General features: G+C 37.7%; 1 protein-coding gene across 6 annotated transcripts in view; it reads left to right on the plus strand.

Annotated features, from left to right (window-relative positions):
- Positions 1–16,850, plus strand: part of FRYL (FRY like transcription coactivator) — a 148,319-nt gene that overhangs the window by 41,914 nt on the left and 89,555 nt on the right. For all 6 annotated transcript variants that reach the window (XM_075709549.1, XM_075709550.1, XM_075709551.1 and 3 more), the window contains exons 3-6: positions 7,256–7,309; positions 13,204–13,343; positions 13,813–13,909; positions 16,759–16,838. In XM_075709549.1, the coding sequence (XP_075565664.1) occupies positions 7,256–7,309; positions 13,204–13,343; positions 13,813–13,909; positions 16,759–16,838 (371 nt within the window). The remainder of the gene's footprint in view (positions 1–7,255; positions 7,310–13,203; positions 13,344–13,812; positions 13,910–16,758; positions 16,839–16,850) is intronic.

Genomic DNA, 16,850 nt, shown 5'->3' on the forward strand with positions numbered 1-16,850 from the left:
GCTTTAAATAGCTATAAAAATAAGTTTATCCATCCCATACTGCCCTGCCTTGTTTCCTACATACCTCTCAAATTTTGTAAGAAACGGGACAGATGCACACCTTCATTACAATTTGCTGCTGTCACATAGTCCTCTGTCGTGGTTTAACCCCAGCCAGAAGCTAAGCACCACCCAGCCGCTCGCTCACTCCCCACCAGTGGGATGGGGGAGAGAATTGGAAGAGTAAAAGTGAGAAAACTCCTGGGTTGAGATGAAGACAGTTTCGTTGGTAAAGCAAAAGCCGCACACGCAAGCAAAGCAAAACAAGCAGTTAGTTCACTGCTTCCCATGGGCAGGCAGGTGTTCAGCCACCTCCAGGAAATCGGGGCTCCTTCACACGTAACGGTTACTTGGGAAGACAAATGCCATCACTCCGAATGTCCCCCGCTTCCTTCTTCTTCTCCCCCAGCTTTATATGCTGAGCATGATGTCATATGGTATGGAATATCCCTTTGGTCAGTTGGGGTCAGCTGTCCCAGCTGTGTCCCCTCCCAGCTTCTTGTGCACCCCCAGCCTACTCGCTGGTGGGGTGGGGTGAGAAGCAGAAAAGGCCTTGACTCTTTGCAAGCACTGCTCAGCAGTAACAAAAGCATCTCTGTATTATCAACACTGTTTTCAGCACAAATCCAAAACATAGCCCCATATTGGCTACTATGAAGAAAATTAACTCTACCCCAGCCAAAACCAGCACATCATCCTGTGCATGCAGGATGTGACACAGATGCTTGCGTAAGAGCATCTTATTTTCCAATAGTATGGAAAGAGTATGACTATGACACATCAAAGAGTATGACTATGTAGAATGAGCTTTACAGTAAGCTGTGTTTGACCTGTTGAATTGAGCATATGTTGGCAGTCTTAATTCAGATGTTTTTCTTCCTTGTAACCATCATACTTCAGTAGTTCCTAAAAGAATTTGTTTGTTGGTCACCCCCCTGAGAAAGGAGGCCTGATTCTGGGGTTGGAAGGGCACGTGCTCGAATGCTTGTGTCTCCATTTCTCCTTCTTGTGTCAACGCCCACTGCCACCCGACGCGTGCCAGGTCCTTTCACTATCTCTTCCTCTCCCTAATTTTTACCTTCTTGCTTTTGCATAGGGGCGCTTCTTTCTTCTCATTTCTTCTAGTCATCTGAAGGTAGAGTATAATGTATGGGACAGGCTTACTGATTTCAGAATTGGCAGAAATCCTTGTATTATAGCTGCAGCACTATAGGATGTTTTGCACCTTGTTCAGCCAGGAATACTTCCTGCAACATACAAAAATTTTTGTTTCTAAATACATGCAACTATTTTGTTTGAATGCAATTTAAAGTTTTATTAGTTCCTTACATATATGCAGGGGGCTGTAATCTCTGTATCTTTTGGGACAAAATCCCATCTCTTGGGACAAAATAGGTCAAGGACATAAAATAGATTTGGCATACAATGAATTTGAGTGTTGAAATCTTCAAGTTAAGTTCTTTTAGTTACAGGCAAAAGATAGAAGAATTTGAAATGCTAACTAGAAAGTCAACTAAATTGAAAGGCCTCTGTTTGCAGCTGCTGCTTGCAGAAGTGTCCTTTATTGCTGTGAATGACTGTATTACAGAAAAAGGCACAGGTGAGCACTTGGACCCCAGTTCTGAAACTCTGGGAAAAATGTTATAAGCAGCAGTCCAGAACAGCACAAAATGGGGACTAAACATGTTCTGTGGTGTAACTGATTGGATCATCTTCAACTAAAACAAGTAGATCAAAGGCTGAGGAAAAGGAAACATTTCTTTATATGCACCTACTTAGTTATACATTGTGTATGTGTATATATATGTGTGTGTGTTTGTGTACTAGGCAAGCCTACAACTTAAACATGACTTGTCTGTTTGCTTATAGACATCCAAGAGAGTTAGGTATTCAGGAGAGTTTGATAAGGAAGCACAGAAATATTTGTAGGAAAAGGGGCATGCAAATGGTGAAGGGTACGTGGTTAAGAAGGGAGAGGAGAGCTGTGGGGGTGGTGATGCTGTGGGTGGAAAAGCAGGTAGCTCCACTCGGGGTGGTCTGCGTGCCTACTGCTGGGAATGCCGCTCCCTCTGCCTCTCCCTCAGCCCCTTTTCCATTCATCTGCTAAATGCATGGGGAGGGTAGCGCTTGCCCAGAGTGGCATAGACTGCCTGTGATTCAGATATGCTGAAGAGGGCTTTTCCTGTAGACACAGCTAGTTTGGAGTTAAATCTCCTAACCAAAATACTGGCAGCAAGGTAAATGTAATAGCCCTGCAGGTCACTTGTGCTGCAAAACTTGCCCCTAGACCAGATTAATACTCCAACAACAGTCCCAGGCTGCTACGCTCTTTACTGTTAAACAAATGTTTTAAAATCTGTTAACCGTACAAAATCAAAACATCTTACCAGATTAAAAATTAGAAAACCCATTAAACTAGTGAAATAATGCACGTTTCAAAGAAGAGTGATTCCCAGCTCTTTTGTCTTCTGAGGTTCTATGGTGATTGCATGAAGCCTATGTTAGTTAGGATATTTTACTAGTAAGATTCTGAAATTGCTATTTTGTGTGTGTACAGTATGCTTTGGGATAAAATAAGAAACAATAAATATTAGTGGAGTAATCATTTGTAAACGTCTTTTTAACAGTTCTGTCTGGGTTCGTTTGCTAAGTTGAATTCCTTTAAACAAAATATTTCAATGCAGTCATTTGTAAATTTGCACGTATAGCCGACATTCCTTATTTTATACTGATGGGAGGGAAGGACTGTATCAAAACCCGGCAATTTAAAAGAGGTGCTAGAAGCTGTGGAGAAGTGCAACAACCTGAGCCTGTGTAATAGAAAGAGGTGGAAGGGAGTCCTGAGGTGTCTGAATGAAAGGAAGTACTAAAGTACTAAAGGGGTTTTATTTTTGTACATAGTATTTGATATAAATACTGACTATTCAGTTCTAGTGTATGACATTTAAAAAGAAAGATAAAAGGCCGAAGGGGCACAGGAATGGTACTGAGATTGGAGAAAAGGCTTTAAAGGAAGAGAGGAAAGCCCTTTTTCATTTTAGCGTGGTTCGATTTTGTGGGATGACTTGGCTACAAATAATAAAGTTTATGTCGAGAATATATATAGTGTTACATAAATCTTTAATGTGTTAGATGAAGCTAGGCTGTTGGATGAAGCTGTTGGAGAGAATTTGGAGCCAGACCAATTAAAGTTAGGAGCTAGAGACTTTTTAAAACTGGAAGATGAACATGTCAGCAGGGGAGCAAAAACGAATTTAAAAAAATAAAATAAACACATTTTTAAAAACAGTAATTTCAGATCAAGACAGCAGCTGCGGGGTGAGGGGTTGGTATGGTTTTGGCCAAAAGTATGAGTTTCTAGAGTAACTGACTTGCGATTTTAAAAAGTAACTAAGTGGTTTCTCTGGCTGTGAATTTACTTAGGATACTCAGTGAGTAACAAAGTAGTTTCTTTACACTGATTTAATTAAGAGTTCTCTGCCTGCAAAATTGTTAATACTGCAGAGTTTCCAAAGTTACGAAAAGAGCTTGCCTGCAAATGCTTAAAATAAATGTTTCAAGTAGAGAGCAACCACAGGAAGGAAGATCATCCTTTTAGTGAGTAAATGAAATTAAAACACCTTTGTTTCATTTTGTTTTTAAATCAATTCTTCTAAGTCTTTTGTAGAGAAACATCATGGAGAAACTAGGCATTGCTCAGACTAGCACTGCACACTTTTGCAAGTGTGGCCAAGGTGCTTTCAAAAGCTTGTCTGATATCTATAAAATTTAGCACAGCGCATTCCTTCAGTGCAGCGTTCCTCGTCTGCTACTCGGACGCTGGGGCAAGGACGCAGCGCTTGGGCCAAGGGAGGCAAGACAGCATCGCTTGTCTGGTTCCTTATTTGCAGCTTGGAGGGCAGAAACAAGTGTGCTACTATTGCTGCGGTCACCTGAGGTGCCCTGCTGAGGTGCGCTAGCCACCAAGGACGGTGCCGGTGAACGCTGGAGAGGGGCCAACGGGTGGTACCTTTTTCCAGCGGTGCCCTTGTTTGCCCAGCACACACACTGCCTACACCCTGATCTCTGCTGCCTGCCATATGTTGACATTTCTGCTTTACACAATGGATGCAAACTGCTCTTTGGTTAATTCAATAGTGGGTTGTTTTTTTTTTTTTTTTTTTTCATTTCACTTGTAAAAGATAAATGTAGACCTATTATTTCCATCTCTCTCTGAACTTCAGGAAGCCAGGAAAATAAATCTTAAATTATTAATTCAGTGAAAGCTTCCAGACCTTTACTTTATGCTGTTGGATAGGTTTTTGTAAGTCATGTGAGATGACTGGGGCCATGACAAAGCAGAGTTAGAAAAAGACATTGAAAGAAAATACATACAAATGATTCAAAGGCCTTGATAAACCTGTGACTGGGTTAAAGAGTATTATTTGGTCATGTCACGTTTGTGTGGTTGGTGTTACATTAACTATGGGGATATTTACCTTTCTTTAATCCTGAGGAAAAATAATAGAGAGGATTATGAACTTGTAAGGGCTTCATTCTTTCTGATACTGAAAATCTTAAAAGTTGTATCAACATTTGATATACAGAAGTGTCTCAATTAGTATAGAATGTGGGGGGAAGCTAAACTTTCAGAACTATCTGAAAAATAGTTTGCTACTATCTTAAAAATAGTTTGCTATCTATTGACATGGGTTTCAACTTCTTCATCTACAGACTTAATTATCTGAGTTCTCTTTGATTTGTTATCGTTCTTTAGCTGCTTCTGGGTTTAGACACATGCAATGGGTATGATAAACCCAGTATTTGTTCACCTTTATAATAGTTCTGTAGTACCATGGTGGAAATGTGGCATGTTGGGGCATTGTGTGATAGGTGATACCCTGACTTTTTACCATCTTCTTACAGGAAAGTCACTTCTCCATCTTCTCAGGAAATATTTTTCTAGTTATTTTCCTTCAGCTTATTCAGCAATATACGATGTTTATATAGGGTGGAACATTTCTCACGTTGCTGCTTTATAGATAAGATTACAATTATTTGTGCAGTTTATCTAAAGGCATAGTACAGATAACATGAATTCACCTACAATGGGTGTTTCCTTATAAAAAAGGGGGAGGGAGGAATTCTAGTTAAAAGGGAATTCTGATTTGCAAGTGCTCTCTGGAGCTTTTAGTATCTGCTGCAAAATGTCAGTTCTCATAACAGTATTTTGAACAGACAACACGTAAAATTATATGAATTTGTAAGATTCAAAAAAGTATCAGTATTTCAGTATCTGAAACCTTTTCCCCCTTGCTTTGAATACACAGTGAAAGGCTTATACATCAGTTGATGAACAAATAGAACTATTTCAGAATATTAAATGCGCATTTTCCTGAAAGCACCTTCTTTTTTAAAATCTTTTTTTTTTATTTAGGGACACTGGAATTGTACATAAATGATAGTGTTTTCTTAGGCAATTAAGTGGGTTTCTTTGGAAAGTGAAAATGGTCTGACTTGTGAATTGGTACCTGTATTATTTCAAGTTACACTTTCAGAGTAGGCAAATGCTTTTTGCCTGGGCAATGTTGAATTCAAGTTTTCAGAGGCTGTAATGGTTGCCAGAGATTGTGTCCTTTTGAACACCAAATACAGCTGCACTCATAGCTGAAAATGCCAGAAATTGTCTCGTGTTTTCAAGATTATGATTAGGCCAAGAGAAATAAGCTGCCAGTTTGAATCTTGGACTTGGTACCTGCAATCCCAGTTTGTATCTGTTTAACACGTAGCCTGTCTGTTGCAGCCTTGCGAGTGTTAAATGCCAGGCAATATTGACTTTTTAATTTTTTGTCAACAGCCTGACAGCATGGGTGTTGTCTCTTACCAAACTACTGAGCAGTTATTTTCTGTTAAGTGAGGCACAACCTGTTGAGAGCAGTACTGGCTATGAGTACCGCTGACACCTCCTTTTACATCCCACACCAGACAAATTAACAGCTCTTCTAGCTTACTACTTGACTTAATTTGCTCCATAAAAGCTCTTTGTTTGCTTACTGCAATCTAATATGAGCTGTTAACTCCTTACCTTGAGTGCTTTTTCTGCTTTCCTCATCAAAATGAAGTGAAAAGTAGTTTAAAATTTCTTTAAGTAGCTTATCACGCATTTATATATCTTACCGCTTTGTAGTATGCCCTTAAAGCTGTTACTGTGGCACTTAGCTTACCGGGAATCATTGACCTTCAGAGCCAGTACATGAGACTTAGTCTTTTTGGTTTTTTCTTTTTTTTTTTCCTTCTTTTTTTTCCCCCTCCTTCCCCTTTTCATTTTTTTACTTTCCAAGATACCCTAGCAAGAGACTATAAAAGTTTTATTTCTTGTAACTGTATAATTTGGTACTCTCAACAGTGACTAGTAAGAATTACTGTTACGTTACTATTACAGTTCATAGAATCATAGAACCATTTAGGTTGGAAAAGACCTTTAAGATCATCGAGTCCAATCATAAACCTAACACTGCCAAGTCCAACACTAAACCATGTCCCTAAGTGCCATGAGTGTTTTGTTTTCGTAATGCTTTAATTCTGACTAAATTACTTTGTCAGGAATATAACCTAATTTTGCTTTTAACAGAGCAGTATGTCTTATGGTACTGGTAGCAATGAAACATTGTGATACTTAAATTCTAGTAATATTGTATCTTTTCTGTTCCTTACAAAGTTATTCCAAATGTAAAGCAAGTTATTATTGACATTGTCCTTTTCCTTGACTAGGTTTTCCAGCTATTTTTCATTGCAATTCAGGGAAAGTGCAGATCGGAAATGCATTGAACAATTGTCTCTGCCTTTGTGAGGCATTTTAAAATTAATCCTTGTAGCCTACAATAACTGCCTTATATGAACATGAATGTGCTTCTTAATTCAGATGGGAATGGTTTTCCTTCTAAGTTACGCTTGGCACCCACCACCAGCTATATCTGTTGAGCACACTGCTGTAGGCCCTGCTGTTAGGGAGAGGTGTCTGACGTTTTCTGTCAGTCTTCAATGTTACTACTATTAAACTACCAAATTAATTTTAGATCTGTATTCTTCACGTCTTCAGAAAGGGTTCTAGCTGAAAAATAATGCAGATACTGACATTAAAAGTTCTTTGTTTGTTCTGTAATACAACTGAGGAAGAAGGACTCTGATAACAGTTGCATTATGAATTCATGTTTCTTTTTATTCTTTTTTTTTACAGGAAAAGCTCTTGTCCAGATCTCTTCAAAGAGGTGAAGATCTTCAGTTTGATCAGGTAGGAGACACGTAATTGAAGGCAGTTTTTATTGGATTAAGGTGGCCTCTGGTTTTGCAGAATACTGGTTCCACTGTTGTAATGACTTGGAATATCCATGTCTGAATCAGCATCAGAAGATTTAGACCTTGAATGTTAGTTAGACTTTATTTTCCATCATAGATTGTGATAGTAAGAAACTACTAGAATAGATGAATTATTTGAAGGTGGCAATGAAAGCTGCTGTAGGAAAGATGCTGAAATATGGTAGGAGACAAAAAGACTTAATTTATTTCTATTCCTTTTAACAGGCTTTGTGTAACCTCAGCCTATATCACTTATTGTTTCAGTGTTTGGGGTTCTGCTTTTATAAGCAAATAGTGTTAATTTCAGTAACATGGCTTTTGCTGAGGGCTTTTTGATTCTATGGCAGAAGGCATAAGGTAGATTCAAAATGATACTTTGTCCTTTGCTGAGTCTATAGTTGCACTGTGAGGCTGTTTCACTTACTATAAGTGAACCGTACCTGGAATAAGTGTCTGCTCTATTTATTCATGTTTATCGTCTGTATCTCTAATTGTTTCATAGTATAGGCATGTTTTTGTCCTGTAACTACTTCCTTGCAATGGAGAGGCAGCATTCAGGTGAAGCCCCATTAATTGCCTGTTCCTGTTCTTAACTGTTACTGAATAGTATCTTACTGTATGAAGTTTAGTGTTCATATCTTCTGTAACTGGAGTTTTGTTTCATGCTTTCCATTACTCCTTGGATATAGGCATTAGACATTGCAGTGAAATCTGTGGACCTGCTCCTACTTGTCGATTAATAGCCATCCATGCACCTCTTCCCTCCTCCCAAAAGAGAAACAAATAATAGCTTGTAATATTTGATGTATAGTTTTCTTTTCAAAGAAAAACAAAACCACAACCAAAACCCTCCCATAGCCTTTTAATGTTTTCTAATCTAACCTTCTATAAGGCCATTATCTCCTAAATGAAAGTTTACTCGTAAGCAAGGAAAATGGGTGAGGTGGGATAGGGCATAAATTCTTTGGTAGCTACAGTATTTTGTTTTAAAGCTGACCAAACGCTAAATAATATGCACGGTAGGGATGATCTAAGGAAATCAGTAAATCAGTAATATTACTAATTTTTCTACTAACTTTGTTCCCCCCCCCCCCCCCCCCCCCGCCCTCACATTTTTCCTCAGTTAAGGATGTTTTTTAGAAATTGTTAGTAGTCATGTATTGAACTACATATAGATTCTAAAAATAAGCTGAGTGAAGAAAAGTAAAAATTAAAGCATAGAACATTTGAAATCTTGTAATATAGAAATAAACTCATTTTCCTGAAAATGTAGTACTTTAAGAATAATTCGGTTTGATTGTGTGTGTGTATGTGTGTGAGTTCTTATGTTGTTCTTTTATTATTTGTAAACTACTTTGGGTTCATCGAGATCTGAATTTTAATGGTACTGAAAAACTACTTTAGAAAGTCAGAGCAGAATGGCTCCCTTGTGGTGACGGGAACTGTGAATTTTGATAGGGAATTTTGAACATTGTTTGGCAAAAGGGATTAAGATTGATTTTCTCTTCATTGCTGGGTGTAGGAAACATATATTAAGATTAATTCTCCAGGAGTGCAGAAGACTGCAGAGTAAAAAGAGACTGGCAAAGTATGGGAGAGAGGGGGATCCAGAGTGCACGGCCACAGCATCCAGTGACACAGCAGAGAAGCTAAAGCTGTCGCTGGGCCAACCTGGCTCGCCCAGAGATGTTTACAGAGTTAGGAATTTGGGTCTAAAAAGTGGCTTTAGCTGTACTGATGTTGTGTCTGAGCTAGTAAGTGTTGTACTTTGTGAATAAAAGGAGTATGGCTGAAACACAAGAGAGACTCTGGGAGTAGGAAGGTATCTAGTTAACACTCAACCTCTCAGCTCAGTAAGTGATGAGAAGAGGGATGGAGGAGGAAGGTGTGTAGTGTTGTCCGTCCCTATCATGAAAAAGTAAAATGGCTGTTTAGTGGGATTATAAGTTGTTTCTATTGGAAGCAAAACCAGACTAAGAGGGCTGCTAGTAGATACGAGTGTGCAAAATCGATAGTTTTCAATTTTCAAATACTACAATTCTTTTATTTGTCATTGAGGTTTTAATTGGAACAAAAATGTAAATTGAGCCAGAAGAGATGAAACTTTGGAAAATGAGAAGGAAGTTTTTATGTTGATACACTTCTAAACTGTTAAATATTTTAGTGTTTTAGTACCAGTGCTTTCCTTTTATGATTCCCAGCACATCAAGAAGCTACCGGAGAGGAATTTTTTTATAGAGCATATATTGCATTTCTTAAAATACTTTTGCTTGTACAGCTTGAAACTGAAATAGCTTGTATTTTTCTTCTTTTGTTTGTGGTAGGAATCAAGCTTGGCAATTTCCTACTCTTGTCCTAAGACACCAAAACTTTATGATCACACAGAAGCATATCTTGGCCCTCTCGGTGACTTTGCTGAAAGCAGATGTGTCCCTGAGGTTCAGGCTTATTCATGATTCAGCACAACTCGAGCAATGTTTTCAGGATCAGAATTTTGGCCATAGCCGGAATCTGGGCTCTGGCATCTTACTATAATTTTCCATCTCTTTCTCCTTACCTCTCAATGTGCTGTGGGTATGTTAAGTGCAGCAATTAGCAATGTGTTACGGCCTTTAAGACTGGAGCACGCTTTGCTGTTTCATTCCGAGGAATATAAGTAGACGTCATGATGACTAGTCCAGCTCTGTGCTCTTGGGCGTTACAGGATCTCTCTTTGTCTGGATTGCTGCTTTCAACCTAGGCATACTTTAATGCTACAATAAAAGGGTTTTCTTATAACTTTCATATAAGATGATCTTGAATTTATATCCAAGCAGTATGATATTCTTTTAAATAAAAAGAATAAGCATATAGCTCATGGCCTGCTTAGCAGCTCTGTAATGTGAGCAAAGGTTTCATCTTCCTGATAATTCCAATGCCTTTTCATTAAAGTGTTAAGGATGCGAAACTTGGCAGGAAATAAGTAAGTATAATGTAAAACAGATTTTTCATTTCAAGAGGAAAATGCTTTGTAACGCCAGTAGTTTCTAGGTTTAGCACTTTACCAATGACAATTTTTTTAATGTGTGATACAGCTCCTTTTTGTGGAAGATGATGTAAATTGCCCAACTGCTGGAACGTTTATGAGTGCTGGTAATATTAATATACTGTGTAAACTGGCAGGAAAACATAAGGAAAATGTTTAGTAAAGCTTAAAATGCAGCTTCCTTCTTTTTCTTCTACTAATAAACCCATCAGTTTGGAAGGTGGGCAGAGGAGTAGAAGTGCTTTGTGGGGGCATTTTACATTGACAGCACAGAGTAACTTAAGTGTTGGCTTAATCTGTTCTGGTCCTGTTGTGTGTGTAGTTGCTGTATGAACGTAGCTCTGTGCAACGTATTGGATATGTCATTATTTTTAGAGAAAGAGAACTTGTTATTTTTAGGAAAAGAGAAACTAATGTATTTCCCCAGGGTTTAGGTTATTTGGGGTGTGGAAATTGACAGTAAATTCTGAAGGCAAAACACATTTTGGATTCCTGTGGTTGGTGATAGATCCCTTCTTCAGCAAGTTTAGCTTTAGCTTTCATTCTAAGGATTACCAGTTACACTGATGATTTTGTGCTGATTCTCATATAAATACTCATGATTTATGCTGAGTCTTCAGTTTAGTAATGCATGAGGACGGTTCATTCTTTATGTTTGCTGAATCTTTTTTTTTCCAAAATATTGGAAAAATTTTCACTTATGATTTGTGCTCATGGCTGGAGAATGCTAGTGAGGTCAACAGATGTTTGAGTACCCCAGGCTGATGCAAGCAGCAGGTATTTCTTGCTAGTGAAATCTCAGTGAAGATTTTTCAAAGCTTTATCAATACAAATTAGTCTTTTGAGTTCTTTTTTTTTTTCCTGATGCTTCCTCTTACTGAAGGGTGATAGTTTTAGTATTAGCCCAGAAGTGTCTCCAATTTCCGCATAATTTTTCTTTCCTTTTCTCCTTCTCATCTTCACAAGTTTTTGCTATTTTTTTTTTTCCCAAGGAAGTTTGTCAGACCTCTGCCACATCAGAAATTCTCTTGAGCAACATCTTAATTTGTACGTGTTCCATTTCATCATGCACTGCTTCATTTCAGATCACAGTATAACTTGACAGTGGTAAAATTGAGCTGTTTTTATTGTCTGCTTCTAGAAATCTGATGTATGCTGGTTGGTTGACTGGGTATTTATTTTGTATGGATATCAGAGCACAAGGAACAAGCTTACAACATGCTTGGTTTCCAAAGCAAGTTAGAAAGATTTCAACGTATATTAATATAAGAATGAAGCTATTCTCAAAATTTAGCGTTTGTTCCAAGATGCAAGGCATTATAGCAAGCCTACACAGTATTTCTAGCTTCTGTTTCTTTTCTGTGTTTAAAATACTTTGTATGTTTTTGTGTTGCCTGCAATAACTGCCTTCATCTTTTTTTGCAGTTAGCTCAACGTCGGTGCCTCTCCTGCGGCACACATGCCTAGTTTTTCCACTGAATCCATTGTTAGTGAGTGTGCTATGGACAGACATAATAAGTGTCCTGTTGACAGACATAACAAGAAAAACATAATCTCATTATTCTAATTAAAATTTCTTAGTGAAACCTAGTTTCTCTTCAGGTTTGGAATATATGCAGTTTGTATTGCATATTGGGATGTAATGTTTTATGAACTCACAGAATAAGAATATGATTTTAATTATTTTCAGGAAGTTTCTCCACTTGTTTCTATAATTCAGGGATTTTTCAGAGTGCCAAGAATACTGCTTATTTCTTGTGACTTGAATAGCTGACCAGTGAACAAGCTGAGTCAGATGGTTGAAAGAGATCCTTCTGATGTTTCCTTATGGTTAACCTGCCCCCATCCCTTCTCCAAACCTGAAAAAACAAGATGCTTCAAATGAGGACAAAGAAACAATGGCATTGATGTGATCTTGGTTTTCCGGAATAGTGAATAATAGATAAGTTATCGCATGAGGGTAGCTTCTATTGAAACTTTCTGAAAGATGGAAGAGGTAATGAGTATGTGGCATCAGTGAGCAATATGGTAACTCTCCTTTTCCAGACAGCGTTTTGGGGATGTGCTTGCTCCCTGCTGCCTTCCAGCAGGGAGTTTATAGCTACTTTCTGCTGTCTTTCTCCAGTCATTCTTCTCTCCCAGCCTGGGCACTGATGAGCTCTGTTTAAGTTAAAGGAAGCCTCAGGAGTTTAAGTTTCATACCATGTTAAGGTTTTCATTCTATAATGGTTCCTATTGCCACCTTTTCACAGATAAGTTTACAACTCATATGGGTTTTCTGAAAGAGGGCAGTAGACAGGGGAGTTATGTTTAAAATAAATACAGCTTGAGATCTAGACAGTCAAATGTATTAAGAGTAGAGTAGAATATCTAAAAAGCTCTTATTTTTGTTTGTATAATAACCAAAGACGCATGTTTTGGAAGGTTTAGGAGGATTATCTCTTATCTGTCATTTGTAATGTAAAGGTACATATATTTCAGAGATACATACGGCAACGTTCAGGGACATCCTAAAATCCCTGCTGTTTCTCAATGGTTTTTATACAGGTTATCTGTATAAATTTAGGATTCTCTGATCCCTGTGAGCTTTGGAACACTTTGATTAAATTTGTCATAATAATTGACTTAGAGTAGTCATATTTACAGTAATTGTCCTAGATGAAAATGATACATAAAGTTGCCATTGTGTAAAATTACACGTTACACAGTTTTTAATGTTAAATACGAATCTGAAAGAATGGTTATAATTCTAGGATTTTTAGATTGCTTTATCATGCTAAACTATTTTTCTTGATTTTTTTCAGTTGATAAGCTCTATGAGCTCAGTAGCAGAGCACTGTCTCCCCTCCTTATTACGCACCTTGTTTGACTGGTACAGGCGTCAAAATGGAGCAGAAGATGAATCTTATGAATATAGACCTCGATCTAGCACAAAATCAAAGGGGTAAGAGTTTTCCTTGGAAAGGTCTGATTGACTTTTGTGTGCTTTCTTGTAAGAAGATGTGTGCTTTGTACTTCTTTGACAAGTATTTTGTATTTGGATCTGTCATTACCTAAATCTGTGTAGAGAGAGCATGGGCTTCCTTGAGTTAGTATATGTAACTTGCGTAGACGATATGCATGAAGCGACTTTGGGGTGATTTCGAAGCAATTTTGGGGTCAATATACAGAAGGAAGTTGAGCGCTGATAATTCCAAGCTAGTTTGTCCTCTTTTTGAATTGTTTTGGTTGTTGGCAGGTCCTTTTAGTAGGGGGCAAGATGTCAGTGCTGCACCAAACCCCGAAGTGCTTCTAACCATCCATTTTATATACGTGTGCAACAATGATTGCATGAAAGACATGTGTAGCCCTTCTCTGCGATATTTGTGTTCAGTCTTGTTTATGATATGTGTGTTCTTGATTTCTTATTTTAGGGATGACCAACAACGTGAAAGAGATTATCTACTTGAAAGGAGGGACTTAGCTGTAGATTTCATTTTTTGTTTAGTTTTAATAGAGGTTCTAAAACAGGTAAGCTCTTTTGCTTTGGCAAACTTTTAATCTTTGGCTTTTAATGTCAGTTTTGATCATCGCCTTTAAATTTTTATATTAACTGGAGCATATATATGATGAGCATATGCAAGGTTGTAATTATGCTCTCAGTTGCATAAAGCCCTTGGCCTCTCCTGTCTTTTCTTTGCATGCCTGTGTTATCTCAGTTCACGTTTTGGATCCTCTGAGTCAAAGCTGCTGATGTACTGCAAAAAGCAAAACTCTAAAAAGTAACATTTTATTTATGTTAAGTGCCTTTTGTCTGCTTAAACATTTTTGAAATGCAATGTGAAATCATTGAATGACAAGATTAAAATGTAACTTTTAAAAGAAATTAGAAAGGGTATGTAATCTTGGTTTGCCTTATAATGTAGTGCTAGATGATGTTACATGCACAATTTCTATTAATATAAAATTTGCCTTGGTATATGGTGTTGTGGTTTAACCTGAGCCAGCAACTAAGCACCATGCAGCCACTCACTCAGACACACACACACTCAGACACACACACACACACACACGAGAACCAGAAGGGTAAAAGCAAGAAAACTCATGGGTTGAGATAAGAACAGTTTAATAATTGAAATAAAATATAGTAGTAGTAATAATAATAATATAAAAAATGCAAAAATGGTGAAAAGGAAAACAACAAAAAGAGGAACAAAACCCAGGAAAAGCAAATGATGCAACCACTCACCACCCACCAAATGATACCCAGCCAATTCCTGAGCACTGATCGCTGCCCCCCGACCAACCCCCCCCCCCCCCCCCCAGTTTCTATACTGAGCATGACATCACATGGTATGGAACAGCCTTTTGGCCAGTTTGGGTCAGCTGTCCCAGCTGTGCCCCCTCCCAGTTTCTCATGCACCTGGCAGAGCATGGGAAGCTGCAAAGTCCTTGACTAGCATAAGCAGTACTTAGCAACAACTAAAACATCAGCGTGTTATCAGCATTCTTCTCATACTAAATCCAGAACACAGCACTAGACCAGCACAGCTACTAGGAAGAAAATTAAGTCTATCCCAGCCAAAACCAGGACATATGGACAAGAGGATAGCGTTTGGTGTCGAGTAGCAGCATTTTTTTCTTGGATTTTCGAGAGGAGAAAAAGATTACTGTAAGAAAGGGTTTGAACAATGAATGAGACCTGAGCAATTTTCATTTTTTTCAAATACTTCAGTAGTTTATGTCTTTTATGTATAGATAGATGAAAATTAAATGGCTTTCTGTACTAAGTAAAGCAAGGACTATGGTTTAGTTTGCAAATAATGTGTAAGAGATTTATGTTTATGTGGTTGTGTATGGCATGGTTGTGATATAGGGGAAAAATGAAAACAGTAAAACCAAAGAGCTGCCTATCCTTTTCTGAGACTCTGACCAGTCATCCAAAGTGATATTTCTATACTGCATGCACAGAGGTGCAGAGAACAGTATTAAAACCATCAAACTCTTATGTGTGTTTTACAGAAAATCTTTAGTTCATGCTCTCTCCCTGTCTAAATTTACTGTCAGTGCTAAAGAAGAAGAGAAATGAATTGGTTGGTTAGGATTGCAGGTCTGTGTGGGTATTTTGAACTGGTACTGGTTTTTCTGTTGAGTAGAGTACATGTGGCCAGTGATTCAGATGACAGTTTTGGTTTTGAAGAGAGTCTGTGGTGACTCCTGTAATGCTTGGTGAGCCTCTCATGCTTGTCCTCCAGCCAAAATACGTATTTTCCTGATAAGGATATTTTCTTCTGCTAAAGACGTGCAATGGGCAACCAAACATGGATATACCACTTAAGAGAATCCTTCAGCCAGTTTAGTATTAAAAATTATCTAAAGGAGGGTTTGTATGTTCTGCCTGTAATGTGAATCTGCAATTAGTCAGTCAGAGCACAGAAAGGATGGCTTTTCATCAATAAACGTATTTACATTCACATTACATCCATCTTCCTGGGAGCCCTAGCATTGCTTCATTCTTAGAAACTGGTTTTAGAGGGTGCAAATTATCCAACCCTTTCTGTAATATGCAACCAGAGAGAGGGTGACAGACATGACCTATGTAGGAACAAAAATATTTTGCTTAATAATCTTTTCTTCTAATGTATTTTAGTGAAAATCTTAATCACTCTTAAGCAGTAATGTTTAGCAGGGTTATTGTAGTCCCTACCTAAATTGCTTTGAAATTTTAAAGATATTATGACTTCATAATTATATATAGTGCTTTTTTTAAACAATATATTTGATTTTTAAGCAAGTGTTTTCTTTTAAACCTGAGAAAAGTGGTGATGTCAAAGAGAACCTCAGTAAAAAAAGTCCTAATGAATGCTGGTTTTGATTTCTCACCAAACTGTTACTTACTGCTAGGAATACTTTTATATATTTTGGCTGCTTTCACCTGCAGAAAGTCTAAAATGGAGACTGTCATCTTTTCTGCATTAATTTTTTCATTTTTCTTCCTTTATATTGAGATTAATTGCATTTTGAGGTTAAATCTGTGATAGTAACACCACACAAGGTAGAAAGTGTGAAAAGATGCATAATTAACGCAGTCTGATAAATTCTGATGACAAATTCATAGTGTTTACATTTATGTTGTTATTAATTTAATCCCTAAAATCCAGTATGCCAAATAATTTAAAAGAATGTCAATACAGGTTGTGTAAATGTTCATGTATTGCAGAATTAAGTTGATATAGTATGCCAACGAAGGATGTGTCCTTTGACAGTAATGGGAGAGCTTTCTACAGGGCACCTCACAGTACTGTTTAGTTACTTCATACATACATATTTGTATATATACATGCATAGTTACATACATATAAATGATATCTGCATTTCAGATCCCTGTTCATCCAGTGCCAGATCCTTTAGTACATGAAGTTCTAAACTTGGCTTTTAAGCACTTTAAACATAAGGAAGGGTAAGTTTCACT

The sequence above is a fragment of the Pelecanus crispus genome, chromosome 4 (assembly GCF_030463565.1).
Source record: "Pelecanus crispus isolate bPelCri1 chromosome 4, bPelCri1.pri, whole genome shotgun sequence".
NCBI lineage: Eukaryota > Metazoa > Chordata > Aves > Pelecaniformes > Pelecanidae > Pelecanus > Pelecanus crispus.